This window comes from Girardinichthys multiradiatus, chromosome 1 (assembly GCF_021462225.1).
Source record: "Girardinichthys multiradiatus isolate DD_20200921_A chromosome 1, DD_fGirMul_XY1, whole genome shotgun sequence".
Lineage (NCBI taxonomy): Eukaryota > Metazoa > Chordata > Actinopteri > Cyprinodontiformes > Goodeidae > Girardinichthys > Girardinichthys multiradiatus.
Genome location: NC_061794.1, coordinates 49,561,568 through 49,585,702, shown reverse-complemented (window position 1 = coordinate 49,585,702; position 24,135 = coordinate 49,561,568). Strand labels below are relative to the sequence as shown.

Below are 24,135 nucleotides of genomic sequence, written 5' to 3'. Positions count from 1 at the left end.
TGTTTTTGTATTACAGAATATACAAATTTACAATTTACAATATTCACATATATAATAGAAAAGGTGCATTTGCAACATCTGTATGCTGTTGTTCTGTTCTCTATTAAATGTTCATCAGAGAAACAGCCTGGAGGAAGAAACTGTCTCTGTGGCGGCTGGTTTTAGTGAACAGTGCTCTGTAGCGCCACCTGAAGGTAAAGCTCTGAACAGTTTATGTGCAGGGTGTGTGGGGTCTGCAGAGATTTGAGCAGCTCTTTTCTTGACCCTTGACCTGTATAAGTCCTGGATGGAGGGAAGGTCAGCTCTGATTATTCTCTCTGCAGTCCTGATTATTCGTTGCAGTCTGGACCTGTCCTGTTTTGTGGATGATCCAAACCACACTGAGATGGATGAAGACAGGACAGACTGAATGATGGCAGTGGAGAAGATGACCAGCAGCTCGTGTGGAAGGTTGAATTCTTGAGTTGCCTCAGGAAGTACAGTCTCTGCTGGACCTTCTTCTGAACAGTGTCTATGTGTGAAGACCATCTCAGGTCATCAGAGATGGTGGTTCCTAAGAACCTGAAGTGGTCCACAGCTGCTACGGTGTTGTTGAGGATGGTGAGGGGGGTTTATGGGGGTGGTGTTCTCTTAAAGTCCACCACCATTTCCACAGTCTTGAGTGGGTTCAGTTCAAGGTAGTTCTGACTACACCAGTGTACCAGCTGATCCACCTGCTGTCTGTATGCAGACTCATCACCATCCTGGATCAGTCCAATAACAGTGGTGTCGTCTGCAAACTTAAGGAGTTTCATGGACGAGTCCGATGAGGTGCAGTCATTTGTGTACAGAGAGAAGAGGAGTGGAGATAGAACACACCCCTGGGGGGCACCAGTACTTATTGATCTGGATCAGGAGAAGATGCTCCCCAGTCTCACCTGCTGCTGTCGGTCCGTCAGGAAGCTGTTGATCCACTGACAGGTGGAGGCTGGGACGTTGAGCTGGGTGAGCTTCTGGTGGAGGATGTCTGGTATGATGGTGTTGAAGGCCGAGCTGAAGTCTACAAACAGGATCCTGGCGTACGTCCCTGGGTGGTCGAGGTGTTGCAGGATGAAGTGTAGACCTAAGTTAACAGCATCATCTGCCGACCTGTTTGCTCGGTAAGCAAACTGCAGGGGGTCCAGCAGGAGGCCTGTGATGTCTTTCAGGTGCTTCAACACCAGCCGCTCAAAGGATTTCATGACCACAGACGTCAGGGCTACAGGCCTGTAGTCATTTAATCCTACGATGGTGGGTTTCTTGGGAACCAGGATGATGGTGGATCGTTTGAGGCAGGAGGGGACCTCACATTTCTCCAGTGATTTGTTGAAGATCCTTGTGAAGATCAGAGCGAGTTGATTTGCACAGGCTTTCAGGCATGATGGGGAGACGTTATCAGGTCCTCCAGCTTTCTTTGTTTTCATGCGCTGAAAGAGCCTGTTTACATCTTCCTCAGAGATCTTTAGTGCAGGTAGAGGATCTGAAGGTAGGGGGTTGGTTGCTTTATGGGAAGAACTTGTTCCTGAATGGGATGTAGAGGGGATAATTTGAGGTGTGAATGGCTTCTTGTCATGTCTGCAGTAGAAGCCATTCAGATGGTTTGCCAGGAGACGACTCTGTTCAGGATGGGTGGAGGGGCTCCTATAGGCAGTCAGGTTTCTCAGACCAGTCCATACAGCTGAAGTGTCACCAGTAGAAAGGATGTTCTTCAGCTTCTCACTGTAGCTTCTCTTAGCTGCTTTGATCTCCTTTGTTAGTTTGTTCCTGGCCTGCCTGTACCGCGCCCAATCTCCACTGCTGTGAGCTTCTTCCTTTTACCTGCGCAGATTCCTGAGGTGTGGAGTAAACCATGGCTTATTGTTCCCAAAGGTGCAGAAGGTCTTGGTCTGCACACACATGTCCTCACAGAAACTGATGTATGATGTCACCACATCAGTTAGTTGGTTTAAGTCAGTGGCTGAAGTTTCAAAAACAGTCCAGTCTGTACATTCAAAGCAGGCCTGTAGCATCTGCTTTGATTCCTCAGTCCACTTCTTAACAGTGTGAACCTTGGGTTTGGAAGCTCTTAGTTTCTGTCTGTAGGTTGGGATGAGATGGATTAGATAATGATCTGAAAAACCCAGAGCAGCCCTGGTAACAGCATGATATGAGTCCTTTAAAGCTGTGTAACAATGGTCCAGTGTGTTTTTATCTCTGGTGGGACACTTAATATGCTGTCTGTATTTGGGGAGTTCATTGGAGAGGTTTGCTCTGTTAAAATCTCCCAGTATTATGATGAAAGAGTCCGTGTATTTTTTCTCCAGGTCTGTAATCATCTCAGCAAGATGTTTTTCAGCAGCAGAAGTTCAGCCATGAGGTGGAAAATATGAGCCGATTATTATAAACGAGGAAAACTCTCTCGGTGAATAAAACGGTTTACAGATGATGGAAAATGACTCCAGATCAGGACTACATGTTTTCTCTAGTAGCATAAAGTCCTGAATAAAAATAATAATAATCCTTGGGAGTTGCTGGTAAGAAGTAGTTTTATTTCCATAATTTTGGCTAAGAGATAAAAAGTTAGGAGTAAAAGAAAGCAAGCAAGCAGGGAGCTTAGGAGAAAAGCAGGCAGAGAGGCGGAAGTAGCAACCGCAAAACAACCCCACATCATCACTCCTCCACCACTGTGCTTGGTGGTTGGTATGAAATGTTTGTGCTGTTTTGCTGTGGTTGCAGTCCATTATGGCCAGAAACGTCCACTTTGGTCTCAACTGTCCAAAGGGCAAAGTTGCAGAGGTCTTCTGCTTCATTCAGATGAAACGTGATGCTTGGTCCTTCATGTAAACTTGTTCCAGGGTTATTTTTACAAGGGATAATTGTTACTGCAGGGGATCTGATCCGCGCTGATAAAACTTTTAGGTTTTTACAAATCTAATGTGACTCTATTGAAAAACTAAGGTGTTTAGTTGTGAAGTCATCCTAGCACATGAAATACTGACCTATTGCTCTTCATGGTGACCTTCACTGCATGTTTTGTGCTGCCTTAAATCTCTTTTTCAGGTCTATTATATGCTTGTAACTGATTTAAAAGCATTTTCTTCACCTGACTGACCCTAAAGTCAAACTTCACAACTCTGATGCTTTGGACCTCATTAACTCATCCATACTGCTTGTAGAACTTGAAACGTATTTCAGATCTGAGTTTACCTCCATGCTGCTGACTCGTCCCTCCTGGAAGGAGCAGTCCTGCAGGTTGTTGGTGCAGATGTGACGATATTTACACCAGTGACAAGGGAAAGTGCTGCTGACACAGGAAGTACACCTGGGGGGAGAAGGTGAGGCTCTGATTGGTCAGGGAAGAGATCAGCTGACATGAGATGAGGAGATGTTAGACTCACGAGCTGAGCACAGAGCAGTTGTAGTAGACCATGTTAGTGGAGATGAACTGGAGTCCCGTCTCTGTGGAGCGAAGACTGAGCTGCACCACCCTCTTCTCTCCTGAAGGACCCAGTCATCAATAATCAGCTGATACCATCAGTGTTCTGACAGCAGCTTAAGTCTGGATCAACAAACAGAGCCGTGTGTGTCGCTCACCGTAGGGAGGAGTGTGTGCTGGCAGGTCCTTGAGTGACGGCGACATGCACACCACCTGACCTTTGGCCTGCACCTGTCCAGGTGTTTCTGTCAGGGCCTCGAAGACGCAGGTGACCCCGCCCGATAGCTCTGGGACGTTCTGCACCCTGATGGTCAGCTGGATGCAATGAATGAGGAAACAGAGCGTTAAATGAGCAGAATGGAGATTTTAAATAAGACTTTCAGGTGTGTCTGCTCACCTGAGTCGCAGGTGAGGTGACAGACATGTTGCTTGGGGTTACAGAGATGTCCACACATTGGTCCAGACGTGTGTTGAAGTGCTGAGGCTCCTCCCATTTGTCACAAGATTCTTTTCTGGAACACCTAGAAAAGTTAAAGGTCACCAAATAGTAAGTACATCCAATTAATTAATTTTATATCAAATCAAAACACATCCATCCATGGTTTAACCTTGAAGGGTATTATGTGCACTACTTAATGTCTTTTATCTTAAGTTTTCTTAACTTTTCAAAATAAATGTAATCCTTGAATGTTACATTTTAGCATATCTGCATGAACTGCAGATTATTACTGCAGGTTGTTCTTCTGTGACCCACCATGTTGCTTCCTGTGTTTTCTGAGCTGAATGTGATTAATGACAGAACTAATTAAGAGGAGGCAGAGATGGAGTTATCGGCGCGCTGCAGGTAGAGTCGGAGCAGCCGACAGGCGGAGGTGAATTCTGCAGAGAGCAGCAGCTCCAACATATGCAGCTCCAGCACAACACAGCAGCCTGCAGTAATGATCTGTTTACTTCTAATTAACAGCAGATGGACAGAAAAAGGAGGAGGAGGAGGAGGAGGAAGGATGATGAACAGAATGAGCCACTGTTGGTTTTTCTGAAGAGAACTCTGAACTGACCCTTTAACTCAAGGTCACCACACAAAATGGAGCCTGGAAGATGAAGCTCAGGGCAAAGTTTAAAGGAAAAGCTGTCATATTGATCTGCTCTGTTGGAAGTTTTCAGCCCAATCATATTTTCTCTGTTAGGATTTCAGATGTAAGCCAATCATAGCTCAGATAAGAGCCCTCAACATAAAGACATCCTGCTGAAACTCATCAGCAGCCTTCAGAGACCCAAAAAACTACCTCCTGGTTCTGTTTTCATTATCTCAGTAAAAACCCACAAGTTCAGGCTTTTACTTTGAAGGGACAACTGACTGATGGAACTCCAAAAAGGAACTTCCTCAACCTGCCTGGATGCTGAACATCAAACGTCCCGATGAGAGAGTGAACCATTAATAGAAACATTAATGATGTCTCAAGGGAAAACACACACAAACACACACTCAGTGTTTAACCACCCCAAAGCCTGAATTATCTCCTGCTTCTCCACAATGTTCTTCTTCCTGAACAGAATCTGGAACAACGAGACGGAGACACTGAGGACGTCTGGGTAAAACCGGAGAGAAACTCTGAGGATTATCAGGACCTGAAGGAAGGACCATCCAAACACATAAATGCAGAAAAGAATAAAACTAGTGGACAGTTGAAGGAGAAAACTGCTCAGTCCAATGATTCCTCTGCAGAAAACATGAATCTAGATGTTTCCTGTTTAGTCTCATCTGCCACATCTCATTCATCTATTCCAAACCAGCAGAGACAGAGGACAATTTAGGCTAACAAGATGATTTAAGGTAACTCAAATGATGAGGTGGTCCTACAGCAGCATCCACGACAGCTTCTGAGGATCAAAGGTGTTTAGAGGAGCATCACTTTGGGATAATCTGTGAGAAAAAAAAAAATTATGACAAAACTACCAGAAAACTGTTTCTGACTAAAATACTGGAATGGATGAATGTAAAACAGGAAATATCTCGGATGAGCATGGACCGAAAAAAATCCCACAACCTTTTATCTGATCACCTTCTCCACAAAACACAGAAACCTTAAATTCCACATATTTGTTCATCACACAGTCAGTAGTTTCTAAGCCTTCAGAGGCCCTCCTGGGTTTCCAGATGAAAAACATCTAATGAAACTGTGCAGCAGAGGAAGTGAAGAAGGACTCCTTACTTGTTGAAGAGGACACACCATCCACAGTGAGGGTCTCCTGATCCCAGACAGTCGGAGCAGCTGCTGTACTGCTCGCAGCTCTCCACCGGCAGCTTGCTCACCTGAGGACAGAGACGGAGACAAGCTCACCTGACTGACAGGTAGACAGTCTTAGGTTGGACTCATAATTCAGTTCCTCAGTTGGAGCTGTCCCATCATTACAGCTTTAAATCAAGTCAAACTTTTAGCAGAAGAGAAGAAGAAGACCTCACAGATGTTCACCTCATCATGTTGGTGGGTTCTGCTCACGTGAAATCAGCCTGAAGCCTGAGAGGAGAAGATTAGTCTTCATCCTACATATAGTCGGTGTGTGTGTGTCATGTCTTAACTATCCTCATGAGGACCAACATGAGCTCTAAATCCTGGGAACAGATTTAACCAGAACCGTTTGTATTTTCTGTCCTGACTGCTGCCGTATTTGACCGGATCACACACCCTCTGTGTTTGAGGTCTTGTTTTGGACTCGGTTTTTCCTGGTTTGATCAGAATTCCTGAGCACATTTGGATATGTCTTGCACCCAATTTAGAGCTGTGGTTTCACCAGTTCTAGATTTACTGGACCAATCCGGTTACAGGTTTGGATCGGAACAGATGTCCTGTAGTTTTTTGTGAATCTGTTTGGTTTAGGGAATTGGTTCTGGTCTTGGTTTTGAACAGCTGTGATTTCAGAGACGTTTTAAGACAGACTTACTGGTTTTAATAGGTTTATTGCGCATTCTACGTTCTTAATGGGAATAAATTCTACAAATATGTCCGACCAGATCCGCTGTTTGCTTTGGACTAGGTTTATGCTGCTTGTTTTGTTTAGGGAACAAGAGCTAAACGGAGCTGGACGTTAAACCACTCTACATGTTGCTGCAGCAACACTTGTTAAACTGGGAGGTTGTTTCAGTGAACCAGTTTGTCTCAGACACAGACGATCAGTGAGCATCCTCACAAAGACAGAAACACAATCTTGTGTGTTTTACCCAGAAGTCCTTGCAGCATGGAGACAGTAAACAGAAGGAACACTGAGCGTGCCATTCATCCGTCCGCACATGAATCCATTCATTGTGTCACAGAGACGCCTTCGTCTCCTCTCTGACCTCATTATCCGTTCTCTCTTAAGGAGACGGCGCCGCTGCAGTCCAAACCTGCTGACTCCGTGATTCTTGTTCTCTCATTCCAACCATTTTTCATTTCAACCAGGAGTTTGGATCCTGCTGACTCAGCTGAAAACGTCCTGAAAAGGTCCATCCATTCCTGACCCTCTCCAGTTCAATAAGGATTACAGGATCATTCAGTTCCACGCCGACCCAATCTTCATTGTATCACAGACACATTTACTGAACTTCCAGCAAAGTTTACCAAGCTTAAGGTGATTAGCGTGTCAGAAGCTTTTGTGAAAAGTTTGAGGATTTAGGAGGAAATCATGTGAGCAGGTTCCTTACAACATGAAGAACATCTTTATACAGATTTACTGCAACAGCAGAGACGTCACAACGGATGTCATTCCGCCATTTTATTGGAGACTGATTGTCATTTGTTTGTTTGCAGGAATAAAATATAGAAATTAAGGTTATTATCCTTAACAAAAACGAGTCAAAATACAAAATAACGTGGGGAGTGGCGGCAGGCTGGGGTGGGTTTTCTTGTTGCCCCCCAGCTCAGCCGTCTCGTGTTGGGGTTTACACGAGTGTAAGAGAGGGTCGCATCCTTGCACCTTCGGGTTGGGGACAGGTCTTCGAGTGTCGTTTCAGCCTATGGGCCGAGCGGTAGTGCGGAATACCTGGCCTTCTTGTAGTCCCTGTCAAGGGTGGCTGGATAGTGCCCCCCTCTACCGTGAGGCCAAGCGTGCCGCGGCCCAGGCTGTGGCAGAAGCAAAAACTCGGGCTTGGGAGGAGTTCGGTGAGACTACCGGTTGGCCTCAAAGTGATTCTGGCACGCCGTCTGGCGCCTCAGGAGAGGGAAGCAGTGCTTCGCTAACACTGTTTATAGTAGGGGTGGGAGACTGCTGACCTCGACTGAGGACATTATCGGGTGGTGGAAGGAGTACTTCGAGGATCTCCTCAATCCTGCCATCACGCATTCTCTGGTGGAAGCAGAGGCTGGGAACTCGGGGCTAGACTGTTTCATCACCCAGGTTGAAGTCACCGTGGTGGTTAAAAAGCTCCGCGGTGGAGGGGTTTGGGGGTGAGATCCGCCCCGAGTACCTCAAGTCTCTGAATGTGGTGTGGTTGTCATGGTTGACACGCCTCGTCAACATTGCGTGGCGGTCGGGGACAGTGCCTCTGGACTGGCAGACTGGGGTGGTGGTCCCCCTTCATAAGAAGGGTGATCGGAGGGTGTGTTCCAACTACAGGGGCATCACACTCCTCAGTCTGCCTGGTAAGGCCTACGCCTGGGTATTGGAGAGGAGAGTCCGACCGATAGTCGAACCTCGGCTTCAGGAGGAGCAGTGTGGTTTTCGTCCCGGCCGTGGAACACTGGACCAGCTCTACACCCTCTACAGGGTACTCGAGGGTTCATGGGAGTTTGTCCAACCGGTCCACATGTGTTTTGTGGACCTGGTAAAGGCATTCGACTGTGTCCCTCGTGATGCCCTGTGGGGGGTGCTCCAGGAGTATGGAATCGGGGGCCCTTTATTAGGGGCCATCCGGTCCCTGTACAAGCGGAGCAGGAGTTTGGTTCGCATTGCCGGCACTAAGTCGGACCTGTTTCCGGTGCATGTTGGACTCCAGCAGGGCTGCCCTTTGTCACCGGTCCTGTTCATAACTTTTATGGACAGGATTTCTAGGCGCAGCCAAGGGCCGGAGGGGGTCTGGTTTTGGGACCAGAGGATTTCGTCTATTCTTTTTGCAGATGACGTGGTCCTGCTGGCCCCCTCTAGTCAAGGCGGTTCGCAGCCGAGTGTGAAGCAGCTGGGATGAAGATCAGCTCCTCCAAGTCCGAGGCCATGGTTCTCGACCGGAAAAGGGTGGCTTGTCCTCTTCAGGTTGGAGGGGAGTTCCTGCCTCAAGTGGAGGAGTCTAAGTATCTTGGGGTCTTGTTCAAGAGTGAGGGAAGAATGGAGCGGGAGATCGACAGACGGATCGGTGCGGCTGCCACAGTAATGGGGGCGCTGTGCCGGTCCGTTGTGGTGAAAAGAGAGCTGAGCCGAAAAACAAAAGCTCTCGATTTACCGGTTGGTCTACATTCCTACCCTCACCTATGGCCATGAACTTTGGGTCATGACCGAAAGAACGAGATCCTGGATACAAGCGGCTGAAATGAGCTTCCTCCGTAGGGTGGCTGGGCACTCCCTTAGAGATAGGGTGAGGAGCTCGGAGTAGAGCCGCTGCTCCTCCACATCGAGAGGAGCCAGTTGAGGTGGCTCGGGCATCTATACCGGATGCCTCCTGGACGCCTTCCTCGGGAGGTGTTCCAGGTACGTCCCACCGGGAGGAGGCCCAGGGGACGGCCCAGGACACGCTGGAGGGACTATGTCTCTCGGCTGGCCTGGGAACGCCTTGGGCTCCCCCCGGAGAAGCTGGAGGAGGTGTCTGGGTGTCTCTGCTGAGTCTGCTGCCCCCGCGACCCGTCCCGGATAAAGCAGAAGACGACGAGTACGAGTATTAGGATTATCCTAGTTTTTCATCTAAAATTAACCAACTACTTAAGGGTATCTGAAACAAAAATCTTATTTTCTTTGTTAAATTGTAATTTTTCAGTATGTTATAGGTTCTAATGTTTTTGGAGAGGATTGTGATTTTATTATGCATCTGTCTTAAAATAGTGAATGTCTGATAGAAGAGGAGAGAGGAGGGAAATAAAAAGACTGTTAGAAAAGAAGAATGAAAGAGCAGAGGAAATTGGAAGAGTTATAGAGAAGGAAAACAGACTGACAGAAAGAAGAATAAAGCTAAGAGCAAATGAGTGTTAGAAAAAGGAAGAGAGTAAAGAAGACAGACATCGTTACTGCTATTTGTTAGGAAATGCTAGCAACAGTGTGGATAGACGTTTCTTCTATTACACTTGATTTTTATAGTTTAATTATGAATATACTTTTTTAAATAAATGAAACTTTAACTGTACCAATGTTTACATAATACCTTGATTACATTTATTTATTTTAGACTCCGACCTGGAAATGTCTCCGGATTTGATTTCAGACAAAAGACTAAAACTGTAACTGAAATTAATAAAAACTAAACTAAAACTAAGAAAATTTCAAAACACTAATTAAAACTAAAATAGAAATAAAAATGTGAGGTCAAAACTAAAAAAAAAAAAAAAAAAAATAGGAACTGCAAAACTATTAAAACCTTTCTGCAACACCTTCACCTGGCAAATGTCCCCTCTAAACAACAAGATGGACGAGCTGCTTCTCCTCACCGGTAAAAACTCAGACCTCCGTGAATCAGCGGTTCTCTGCTTCACCGAGACATGAAGCAGAGAACTGCTGATGCCGGACTTCCAGCTGCTCAAAGCGGATCACAGCGTGGAGCTATCGGGGAAGAGACGAGGAGGCAGAATCTGCTTTTATATAAATGAAGGTTGTTGCAGAGACGTAAAAGTGCTGGAGAAAACATGTAGTCCTGATCTGGAGTCATTTTCCATAATCTGTAAACCGTTTTATTCACTGAGAGAGTTTTCCTCGTTTATAATAATCGGCTCATATTTTCCACCTCATGGCTGCACTTCTGCTGCTGAAAAACATCTTGCTGAGCTGATTACAGACCTGGAGAAAAAATACACGGACTCTTTCATCATAATACTGGGAGATTTTAACAGAGCAAACCTCTCAAATGAACTCCCCAAATACAGACAGCATATTAAGTGTCCCACCAGAGATAAAAACACACTGGACCATTATTACACAGCTTTAAAGGACTCATATCATGCTGTTACCAGGGCTGCTCTGGGTTTTTCAGATCATTATCTAATCCACCTCATCCCAACCTACAGACAGAGACTAAGAGCTTCCAAACCCAAGGTTCATACTGTTAAGAAGTGGACTGAGGAATCAAAGCAGATGCTACAGGCCTGCTTTGAATGCACAGACTGGACTGTTTTTGAAACTTCAGCCACTGACTTAAACCAACTAACTGATGTGGTGACATCATACATCAGTTTCTGTGAGGACATGTGTGTGCAGACCAAGACCTTCTGCACCTTTGGGAACAACAAGCCATGGTTTACTCCACACCTCAGGAATCTGTGCAGGGAAAAGGAAGAAGCTCACAGCAGTGGAGATTGGGCGCGGTACAGGCAGGCCAGGAACAGACTAACAAAGGAGATCAAAGCAGCTAAGAGAAGCTACAGTGAGAAGCTTAAGAACAACCTTTCTACTGGTGACACTTCAGCTGTATGGACTGGTCTGAGAAACCTGACTGCCTACAAGAGCCCCTCCACCCATCCTGAACACAGTCGTCTCCTGGCCAACCATCTGAATGGCTTCTACTGCAGACATGACAAGAAGCCATTCACACCTCAAATCATCTCCTCCACATCCCATTCAGGAACAAGTTCTTCCCATAAAACAACCAACCTCCTACCATCAAATCCTCTACCTGCACTAAAGATCTCTGAGAAAGATGTAAACAGGCTCTTTCAGCGCATGAAAACAAAGAAAGCTGGAGGACCTGATAACGTCTCCCCATCAAGCCTGAAAGCCTGCGCACATCAACTCACTCTGATCTTCACAAGGATCTTCAACAAGTCACTGGAGAAATGTGAGGTCCCCTCCTGCCTCAAATGATCCACCATCATCCTGGTTCCCCAGAAACCCACCATCCTAGGATTAAATGACTACAGGCCTGTAGTCCTGACGTCTGTGGTCATGAAATCCTTTGAGCGGCTGATGTTGAAGCACCTGAAAGACATCACAGGCCTCCTGCTGGACCCCCTGCAGTTTGCTTACCGAGCAAACAGGTCGGCAGATGATGCTGTTAACTTAGGTCTACACTTCATCCTGCAACACCTCGACCACCCAGGGACGTACGCCAGGATCCTGTTTGTAGACTTCAGCTCGGCCTTCAACACCATCATACCAGACATCCTCCACCAGAAGCTCACCCAGCTCAACGTCCCAGCCTCCACCTGTCAGTGGATCAACAGCTTCCTGACGGACCGACAGCAGCAGGTGAGACTGGGGAGCATCTTCTCCCGATCCAGATCAATAAGTACTGGTGCCCCCCAGGGGTGTGTTCTATCCCCACTCCTCTTCTCCCTCTACACTAATGACTGCACCTCATCGGACTCGTCCGTGAAACTCCTGAAGTTTGCAGACGACACCACTGTCATTGGACTGATCCAGGACGGTGATGAGTCTGCATACAGACAGCAGGTGGATCGGCTGGTACACTGGTGCAGTCAGAACTACCTTGAACTCAACCCACTCAAGACTGTGGAAATGGTGGTGGACTTTCGGAGAACACCACACCCATACACCCCCCTCACCATCCTCAACAACACTGTATCGCGCTGAGTACAAAACAACAGCATACAGATGTTGCAAATGCACCTTTTTATTATATATGTGTATATTGTACATTGTAAATATGTTTATTCTGTAATACAAAAACAAAACCAAAAGTGTACCGGAGTCAAATTCTTTGTTTGTATGTACGAACTTGGCAATAAAGCTGATTCTGATTCTGAACAGCTGCAACAACTTCAACAGCTGCAACAACTTCAACAGCTGCAACAACTTTAACTTCAACAGCTGCAACAATTTCAACAACTGCAACAACTACAACAGCTGCAACACATTTAACACCTGCAACAACTTCAACAGCTGCAACACCTTCAACAACTGCAACAACGCCAAAAACTTCAACAGCTGCAACAACTTTAACTTCAACAGCTGCAACACCTTCAACAACTGCAATAACTGCAACAATTTCAACAGCTGCAACAACTTCAACAGCTGCAACACATTTAACACCTGCAACAACTTCAACAGCTGCAACACCTTCAACAACTGCAACAACGCCAAAAACTTCAACAGCTGCAACAATTTCAACAACTGCAACAACTTCAACAGCTGCAACACATTTAACACCTGCAACAACTTCAACAGCTGCAACACCTTCAACAACTGCAATAACTGCAACAATTTCAACACCTGCAACAACTTCAACAGCTGCAACACCTTCAACAACTGCAACAACGCCAAAAACTTCAACAGCTGCAACAACTTTAACTTCAACAGCTGCAACACCTTCAACAACTGCAATAACTGCAACAATTTCAACACCTGCAACAACTTCAACAGCTGCAACACCTTCAACAACTGCAACAACGCCAAAAACTTCAACAGCTGCAACAACTTTAACTTCAACAGCTGCAACACCTTCAACAACTGCAATAACTGCAACAATTTCAACAGCTGCAACAACTTCAACAGCTGCAACACATTTAACACCTGCAACAACTTCAACAGCTGCAACACCTTCAACAACTGCAACAACGCCAAAAACTTCAACAGCTGCAACACCTTCAATAGCTGCAACAACTTTAACAACTTCAACACCTGCAACACCTTTAACAACTTCTACAGCCGCAACAACTGCAACACTTTTAACACCTCGAACAACTTTAATAGCTGCAACACCTTCAACACCTTCAATTGCTGCAACACCAGCACCTTCACTAGCTGCAACACCAACACCTTCAACAACTTCGACACCTACAACAACTTCAACAACTTCAATAGCTGCAACAATTTTAACACCTGCAACAACTGCAACACTTTTAATAGCTGCAACACATTTAACACCTACAACAACTTCAACAGCTGCAACAACGCCAACAACTTCAACAGCTGCAACACCTTCAATAGCTGCAACACTTTTAAAACCTGCAACACCTGCAACAACTTTAACAACTTCAACACCTGCAACACCTTTAACAACTTCAACAGCCGCAAAAACTTCAACACCTGCAACACCTTTAACAACTTCTACAACCGCAACAACTTCAACAATTGCAACACCTTCAACACCTTCAATTGCTGCAACACCAGCACCTTCACTAGCTGCAACACCAACACCTTCAACAACTTCAACATCTACAACAACTTCAACAACTTCAATAGCTGCAACACATTTAACACCTACAACAACTTCAACAGCTGCAACACCTGCAACAACTTTAACAACTGCAACAATTTCAACAGCTGCAACACCTGCAACAATTTCAACAGTTGCAACAATTTTAATAGCTGCAACACATACAACACCTTCAACAGCTGCAACACCTGCAACAACTTCAACAGCTGCAACACCTTCAACAACTGCAATAACTGCAACAATTTCAACAGCTGCAACAACTTCAACAGCTGCAACAATTTCAACAGTTGCAACACTTTTAATAGCTGCAACACATACAACACCTTCAACAGCTGCAACACCTGCAACAACTTCAACAGCTGCAACACCTTCAACAACTGCAATAACTGCAACACCTTCAACAACTGCAATAACTGCAATCATTTCAACAGCTGCAACACCTGCAACAACGTCAACAGCTGCAACAACTTCAACAGCTGCAACACCTCCAACAACTTTAACAACTGCAACAATTTCAACAGCTGCAACACCTGCAACAATTTCAACAGCTGCAACAACTTCAACAGCTGCAACAATTTCAACAGTTGCAACACTTTTAATAGCTGCAAAACATACAACACCTTCAACAGCTGCAACAACTTCAACAGCTGCAACACCTTCAACAGCTGCAACACCTTCAATAGCTGCAACACTTTTAACACCTGCAACAACTTTAACAACTTCAAAAGCCGCAACAACTTCAACAACTGCAACACTTTTAACACCTTCAACAACTGCAATAACTGCAACACCTTCAACAACTGCAATAACTGCAATCATTTCAACAGCTGCAACACCTGCAACAACGTCAACAGCTGCAACAACTTCAACAGCTGCAACACCTCCAACAACTTTAACAACTGCAACAATTTCAACAGCTGCAACACCTGCAACAACTTCAACAGCTGCAACAACTTCAATAGCTGCAACAATTTTAACACCTGCAACAACTGCAACACTTTTAATAGCTGCAACACATTTAACACCTACAACAACTTCAACAGCTGCAACACCTGCAACAACTTCAAAAGCCGCAACAACTTCAACACCTGCAACACCTTTAACAACTTCTACAGCCGCAACAACTTCAACAACTGCAACACTTTTAACACCTTCAACAACTTCAACAGCTGCAACACCTGCAACAACTTTAACAACTGCAACACCTTCAACAGCTGCAACACCTGCAACACCTTCAACAGCTGCAACACCTGCAACAACTTCAACAGCTGCAACACCTTCAACAACTGCAATAACTGCAACAATTTCAACAACTGAAACAACTTCAACAGCTGCAACACCTTCAATAGCTGCAACACTTTTAACACCTGCAACAACTTTAACAACTTCAACACCTGCAACACCTTTAACAACTTCAAAAGCCGCAACAACTTCAACACCTTTAACAACTTCAACAACTGCAACACTTTTAACACCTTCAACAACTGCAATAACTGCAACAATTTCAACAGCTGCAACAACTTCAACAGCTGCAACACATTTAACACCTGCAACAACTTCAACAGCTGCAACACCTTCAATAGCTGCAACACTTTTAACACCTGCAACACCTGCAACACCTTTAACAACTTCTACAGCCGCAACAACGTCAACAACTGCAACACTTTTAACACCTTCAACAACTTTAATAGCTGCAACACCTTCAATTGCTGCAACACCAGCACCTTCACTAGCTGCAACACCAACACCTTCAAAAACTTCAATAGCTGCAACAATTTTAACACCTGCAACAACTGCAACACTTTTAATAGCTGCAACACATTTAACACCTACAACAACTTCAACAGCTGCAACAACGCCAACAACTTCAACAGCTGCAACAGCTGCAACAACTTCAATAGCTGCAACACTTTTAAAACCTGCAACACCTGCAACAACTTTAACAACTTCAACACCTGCAACACCTTTAACAACTTCTACAGCCGCAACAACTTCAACAGCCACAACAACTTCAACACCTGCAACACCTTTAACAACTTCTACAGCCGCAACAACTTCAACAACTGCAACACTTTTAACACCTTCAACAACTTTAATAGCTGCAACACCTTCAATTGCTGCAACACCAGCACCTTCACTAGCTGCAACACCAACACCTTCAAAAACTTCAATAGCTGCAACAATTTTAACACCTGCAACAACTGCAACACTTTTAATAGCTGCAACACATTTAACACCTACAACAACTTCAACACCTGCAACACCTTTAACAACTTCTACAGCCGCAACAACTTCAACAACTGCAACACTTTTAACACCTTCAACAACTTTAATAGCTGCAACACCTTCAATTGCTGCAACACCAGCACCTTCACTAGCTGCAACACCAACACCTTCAAAAACTTCAAAGCTGCAACAATTTTAACACCTGCAACAACTGCAACACTTTTAATAGCTGCAACACATTTAACACCTACAACAACTTCAACAGCTGCAACAACGCCAACAACTTCAACAGCTGCAACAGCTGCAACAACTTCAATAGCTGCAACACTTTTAAAACCTGCAACACCTGCAACAACTTTAACAACTTCAACACCTGCAACACCTTTAACAACTTCTACAGCCGCAACAACTTCAACAGCCACAACAACTTCAACACCTGCAACACCTTTAACAACTTCTACAGCCGCAACAACTTCAACAACTGCAACACCTTCAACACCTTCAATTGCTGCAACACCAGCACCTTCACTAGCTGCAACACCAACACCTTCAACAACTTCAACATCTACAACAACTTCAATAGCTGCAACAATTTTAACACCTGCAACAACTGCAACACTTTTAACACCTACAACAACTTCAACAGCTGCAACAGCCGCAACAACTTCAATAGCTGCAACAATTTTAACACCTGCAACAACTGCAACACTTTTAATAGCTGCAACACATTTAACACCTACAACAACTTCAACAGCTGCAACAACGCCAACAACTTCAACAGCTGCAACACCTTCAATAGCTGCAACACTTTTAAAACCTGCAACACCTGCAACAACTTTAACAACTTCAACACCTGCAACACCTTTAACAACTTCAACAGCCGCAAAAACTTCAACACCTGCAACACCTTTAACAACTTCTACAACCGCAACAACTTCAACAATTGCAACACCTTCAACACCTTCAATTGCTGCAACACCAGCACCTTCACTAGCTGCAACACCAACAACTTCAACACCTGCAACACCTTTAACAACTTCAAAAGCCGCAACAACTTCAACACCTTTAACAACTTCAACAGCGGCAACAACTTCAACAACTGCAACACTTTTAACACCTTCAACAACTGCAATAACTGCAACAATTTCAACAGCTGCAACAACTTCAACAGCTGCAACACATTTAACACCTGCAACAACTTCAACAGCTGCAACACCTTCAATAGCTGCAACACTTTTAACACCTGCAACACCTGCAACACCTTTAACAACTTCTACAGCCGCAACAACGTCAACAACTGCAACACTTTTAACACCTTCAACAACTTTAATAGCTGCAACACCTTCAATTGCTGCAACACCAGCACCTTCACTAGCTGCAACACCAACACCTTCAAAAACTTCAATAGCTGCAACAATTTTAACACCTGCAACAACTGCAACACTTTTAATAGCTGCAACACATTTAACACCTACAACAACTTCAACAGCTGCAACAACGCCAACAACTTCAACAGCTGCAACAACTTCAATAGCTGCAACACTTTTAAAACCTGCAACACCTGCAACAACTTTAACAACTTCAACACCTGCAACACCTTTAACAACTTCTACAGCCGCAACAACTTCAACAGCCACAACAACTTCAACACCTGCAACACCTTTAACAACTTCTACAGCCGCAACAACTTCAACAACTGCAACACTTTTAACACCTTCAATTGCTGCAACACCAGCACCTTCAACAACTTCAACAGCCACAACAACTTCAACACCTGCAACACCTTTAACAACTTCAACAGCCACAACAACTTCAACAACTGCAACACCTTCAATTGCTGCAACACCAGCACCTTCACTAGCTGCAACACCAACACCTTCAACAACTTCAACATCTACAACAACTTCAATAGCTGCAACAATTTTAACACCTGCAACAACTGCAACACTTTTAACACCTACAACAACTTCAACAGCTGCAACAGCCGCAACAACTTCAACACCTGCAACACCTTTAACAACTTCTACAGCCGCAACAACTTCAACACCTTCAACACCTTCAATTGCTGCAACACCAGCACCTTCACTAGCTGCAACAGCAACACCTTCAACAACTTCAACATCTACAACAACTTCAACAGCTGCAACACCTTCAACAACTGCAATAACTGCAACAATTTCAACAGCTGCAACAACTTCAACAGCTGCAACAATTTCAACAGTTGCAACACTTTTAATAGCTGCAACACATACAACACCTTCAACAGCTGCAACACATGCAACAACTTCAACAGCTGCAACACCTTCAACAACTGCAATAACTGCAACACCTTCAACAACTGCAATAACTGCAATCATTTCAACAGCTGCAACACCTGCAACAACTTCAACAGCTGCAACAACTTCAACAGCTGCAACACCTCCAACAACTTTAACAACTGCAACAATTTCAACAGCTGCAACACCTGCAACAATTTCAACAGCTGCAACAACTTCAACAGCTGCAACAATTTCAACAGTTGCAACACTTTTAATAGCTGCAACACATACAACACCTTCAACAGCTGCAACAACTTCAACAGCTGCAACACCTTCAACAGCTGCAACACCTTCAATAGCTGCAACACTTTTAACACCTGCAACAACTTTAACAACTTCAAAAGCCGCAACAACTTCAACAACTGCAACACTTTTAACACCTTCAACAACTTTAATAGCTGCAACACCTTCAACACCTTCAATTGCTGCAACACCAGCACCTTCACTAGCTGCAACACCAACACCTTCAACATCTACAACACCTGCAACAACTTTAACAACTGCAACAATTTCAACAGCTGCAACACCTGCAACAATTTCAACAGTTGCAACACTTTTAATAGCTGCAACACATACAACACCTTCAACAGCTGCAACACCTGCAACAACTTCAACAGCTGCAACAACTTCAATAGCTGCAACAATTTTAACACCTGCAACAACTGCAACACTTTTAATAGCTGCAACACATTTAACACCTACAACAACTTCAACAGCTGCAACACCTGCAACAACTTCAAAAGCCGCAACAACTTCAACACCTGCAACACCTTTAACAACTTCTACAGCCGCAACAACTTCAACAACTGCAACACTTTTAACACCTTCAACAACTTCAACAGCTGCAACACCTGCAACAACTTTAACAACTGCAACACCTTCAACAGCTGCAACACCTGCAACAACTTTAACAACTGCAACACCTTCAACAGCTGCAACACCTGCAACAACTTCAACAGCTGCAACACCTTCAACAGCTGCAACACCTGCAACAACTTCAACAGCTGCAACACCTTCAACAACTGCAATAACTGCAACAATTTCAACAACTGAAACAACTTCAACAGCTGCAACACCTTCAATAGCTGCAACACTTTTAACACCTGCAACAACTTTAACAACTTCAACACCTGCAACACCTTTAACAACTTCAAAAGCCGCAACAACTTCAACACCTTTAACAACTTCAACAGCCGCAACAACTTCAACAACTGCAACACTTTTAACACCTTCAACAACTGCAATAACTGCAACAATTTCAACAGCTGCAACAACTTCAACAGCTGCAACAACTTCAACAACTGCAACACTTTTAACACCTTCAACAACTTTAATAGCTGCAACACCTTCAATTGCTGCAACACCAGCACCTTCACTAGCTGCAACACCAACACCTTCAAAAACTTCAAAGCTGCAACAATTTTAACACCTGCAACAACTGCAACACTTTTAATAGCTGCAACACATTTAACACCTACAACAACTTCAACAGCTGCAACAACGCCAACAACTTCAACAGCTGCAACAGCTGCAACAACTTCAATAGCTGCAACACTTTTAAAACCTGCAACACCTGCAACAACTTTAACAACTTCAACACCTGCAACACCTTTAACAACTTCTACAGCCGCAATAACTTCAACAGCCACAACAACTTCAACACCTGCAACACCTTTAACAACTTCTACAGCCGCAAAAACTTCAACAACTGCAACACCTTCAACACCTTCAATTGCTGCAACACCAGCACCTTCAACAACTTCAACATCTACAACAACTTCAACAACTTCAATAGCTGCAACAATTTTAACACCTGCAACAACTGCAACACCTTTAATAGCTGCAACACTTTTAACACCTACAACAACTTCAACACCTGCAACAACTTTAACAACTTCAACACCTGCAACACCTTTAACAACTTCAACAGCCGCAAAAACTTCAACACCTGCAACACCTTTAACAACTTCTACAACCGCAACAACTTCAACAATTGCAACACCTTCAACACCTTCAATTGCTGCAACACCAGCACCTTCACTAGCTGCAACACCAACAACTTCAACACCTGCAACACCTTTAACAACTTCAAAAGCCGCAACAACTTCAACACCTTTAACAACTTCAACAGCGGCAACAACTTCAACAACTGCAACACTTTTAACACCTTCAACAACTGCAATAACTGCAACAATTTCAACAGCTGCAACAACTTCAACAGCTGCAACACATTTAACACCTGCAACAACTTCAACAGCTGCAACACCTTCAATAGCTGCAACACTTTTAACACCTGCAACACCTGCAACACCTTTAACAACTTCTACAGCCGCAACAACGTCAACAACTGCAACACTTTTAACACCTTCAACAACTTTAATAGCTGCAACACCTTCAATTGCTGCAACACCAGCACCTTCACTAGCTGCAACACCAACACCTTCAAAAACTTCAATAGCTGCAACAATTTTAACACCTGCAACAACTGCAACACTTTTAATAGCTGCAACACATTTAACACCTACAACAACTTCAACAGCTGCAACAACGCCAACAACTTCAACAGCTGCAACAACTTCAATAGCTGCAACACTTTTAAAACCTGCAACACCTGCAACAACTTTAACAACTTCAACACCTGCAACACCTTTAACAACTTCTACAGCCGCAACAACTTCAACAGCCACAACAACTTCAACACCTGCAACACCTTTAACAACTTCTACAGCCGCAACAACTTCAACAACTGCAACACTTTTAACACCTTCAATTGCTGCAACACCAGCACCTTCAACAACTTCAACAGCCACAACAACTTCAACACCTGCAACACCTTTAACAACTTCAACAGCCACAACAACTTCAACAACTGCAAGACCTTCAATTGCTGCAACACCAGCACCTTCACTAGCTGCAACACCAACACCTTCAACAACTTCAACATCTACAACAACTTCAATAGCTGCAACAATTTTAACACCTGCAACAACTGCAACACTTTTAACACTTACAACAACTTCAACAGCTGCAACAGCCGCAACAACTTCAACACCTGCAACACCTTTAACAACTTCTACAGCCGCAACAACTTCAACACCTTCAACACCTTCAATTGCTGCAACACCAGCACCTTCACTAGCTGCAACAGCAACACCTTCAACAACTTCAACATCTACAACAACTTCAACAGCTGCAACACCTTCAACAACTGCAATAACTGCAACAATTTCAACAGCTGCAACAACTTCAACAGCTGCAACAATTTCAACAGTTGCAACACTTTTAATAGCTGCAACACATACAACACCTTCAACAGCTGCAACACATGCAACAACTTCAACAGCTGCAACACCTTCAACAACTGCAATAACTGCAACACCTTCAACAACTGCAATAACTGCAATCATTTCAACAGCTGCAACACCTGCAACAACTTCAACAGCTGCAACAACTTCAACAGCTGCAACACCTCCAACAACTTTAACAACTGCAACAATTTCAACAGCTGCAACACCTGCAACAATTTCAACAGCTGCAACAACTTCAACAGCTGCAACAATTTCAACAGTTGCAACACTTTTAATAGCTGCAACACATACAACACCTTCAACAGCTGCAACAACTTCAACAGCTGCAACACCTTCAACAGCTGCAACACCTTCAATAGCTGCAACACTTTTAACACCTGCAACAACTTTAACAACTTCAAAAGCCGCAACAACTTCAACAACTGCAACACTTTTAACACCTTCAACAACTTTAATAGCTGCAACACCTTCAACACCTTCAATTGCTGCAACACCAGCACCTTCACTAGCTGCAACACCAACACCTTCAACATCTACAACACCTGCAACAACTTTAACAACTGCAACAATTTCAACAGCTGCAACACCTGCAACAATTTCAACAGTTGCAACACTTTTAATAGCTGCAACACATACAACACCTTCAACAGCTGCAACACCTGCAACAACTTCAACAGCTGCAACAACTTCAATAGCTGCAACAATTTTAACACCTGCAACAACTGCAACACTTTTAATAGCTGCAACACATTTAACACCTACAACAACTTCAACAGCTGCAACACCTGCAACAACTTCAAAAGCCGCAACAACTTCAACACCTGCAACACCTTTAACAACTTCTACAGCCGCAACAACTTCAACAACTGCAACACTTTTAACACCTTCAACAACTTCAACAGCTGCAACACCTGCAACAACTTTAACAACTGCAACACCTTCAACAGCTGCAACACCTGCAACAACTTTAACAACTGCAACACCTTCAACAGCTGCAACACCTGCAACAACTTCAACAGCTGCAACACCTTCAACAGCTGCAACACCTGCAACAACTTCAACAGCTGCAACACCTTCAACAACTGCAATAACTGCAACAATTTCAACAACTGAAACAACTTCAACAGCTGCAACACCTTCAATAGCTGCAACACTTTTAACACCTGCAACAACTTTAACAACTTCAACACCTGCAACACCTTTAACAACTTCAAAAGCCGCAACAACTTCAACACCTTTAACAACTTCAACAGCCGCAACAACTTCAACAACTGCAACACTTTTAACACCTTCAACAACTGCAATAACTGCAACAATTTCAACAGCTGCAACAACTTCAACAGCTGCAACAACTTCAACAACTGCAACACTTTTAACACCTTCAACAACTTTAATAGCTGCAACACCTTCAATTGCTGCAACACCAGCACCTTCACTAGCTGCAACACCAACACCTTCAAAAACTTCAAAGCTGCAACAATTTTAACACCTGCAACAACTGCAACACTTTTAATAGCTGCAACACATTTAACACCTACAACAACTTCAACAGCTGCAACAACGCCAACAACTTCAACAGCTGCAACAGCTGCAACAACTTCAATAGCTGCAACACTTTTAAAACCTGCAACACCTGCAACAACTTTAACAACTTCAACACCTGCAACACCTTTAACAACTTCTACAGCCGCAATAACTTCAACAGCCACAACAACTTCAACACCTGCAACACCTTTAACAACTTCTACAGCCGCAAAAACTTCAACAACTGCAACACCTTCAACACCTTCAATTGCTGCAACACCAGCACCTTCAACAACTTCAACATCTACAACAACTTCAACAACTTCAATAGCTGCAACAATTTTAACACCTGCAACAACTGCAACACCTTTAATAGCTGCAACACTTTTAACACCTACAACAACTTCAACACCTGCAACACCTTTAACAACTTCAATTGCTGCAACACCAGCACCTTCACTAGCTGCAACACCAACACCTTCAACAACTTCAACATCTACAACAACTTCAACAACTTCAACAGCTGCAACACCTGCAACAACTTCAACAGCCGCAACAACTTCAATAGCTGCAACACGTTTAACAGCTGTATGAGTATTGTTTTATAACTTAGTTTAGCCCAATGATTACAAAAAGAAAAATTTCTGTTTAGAAATAAAAAGTTAAATTTGTCTCTTCTTAAATCTTTATTTTGTTCCTTTCATTCATGACTTTAAACTTCTGGAAAGACCTGCCACTAGTGCAGATATGGTTCCATATTTTCCAGTCTTGGAACCTCCAGCAATGAGCAGAACCATGGTGTCGGTGTGTGCTTATTGGGTGGCGGCTGCACAGGAAGTGACAGTTGTTGAACTTCCTCTGAGCAGAACATGGACGCTGTTGTTGCTGGAGCTGCAATGTTGGGTTCTTCTGGGACATGTTAGATAATTCAAATGACCTCAGATCTGAGCCTGGATTAGTCTGTGCCGTTGTCTGAAGTCTCGCTGTGGAGTTCATATTTGACTCATTATCTTCCTCATACTGCAGGCCATCAGGTGGTCC

At 44.0% G+C, this 24,135-nt stretch overlaps 1 protein-coding gene across 2 annotated transcripts in view; it reads right to left on the bottom strand.

Moving 5' to 3' along the window:
- The window catches only part of plxna3 (plexin A3), a 182,819-nt gene that overhangs the window by 71,957 nt on the left and 86,727 nt on the right, over window positions 1-24,135 (bottom strand). For both annotated transcript variants that reach the window (XM_047360453.1, XM_047360380.1), the window contains exons 8-12: window positions 5,647-5,747; window positions 3,831-3,954; window positions 3,592-3,748; window positions 3,396-3,495; window positions 3,205-3,319 (exon numbers count right to left, since the gene is read on the bottom strand). In XM_047360453.1, the coding sequence (XP_047216409.1) occupies window positions 3,205-3,319; window positions 3,396-3,495; window positions 3,592-3,748; window positions 3,831-3,954; window positions 5,647-5,747 (597 nt within the window). The remainder of the gene's footprint in view (window positions 1-3,204; window positions 3,320-3,395; window positions 3,496-3,591; window positions 3,749-3,830; window positions 3,955-5,646; window positions 5,748-24,135) is intronic.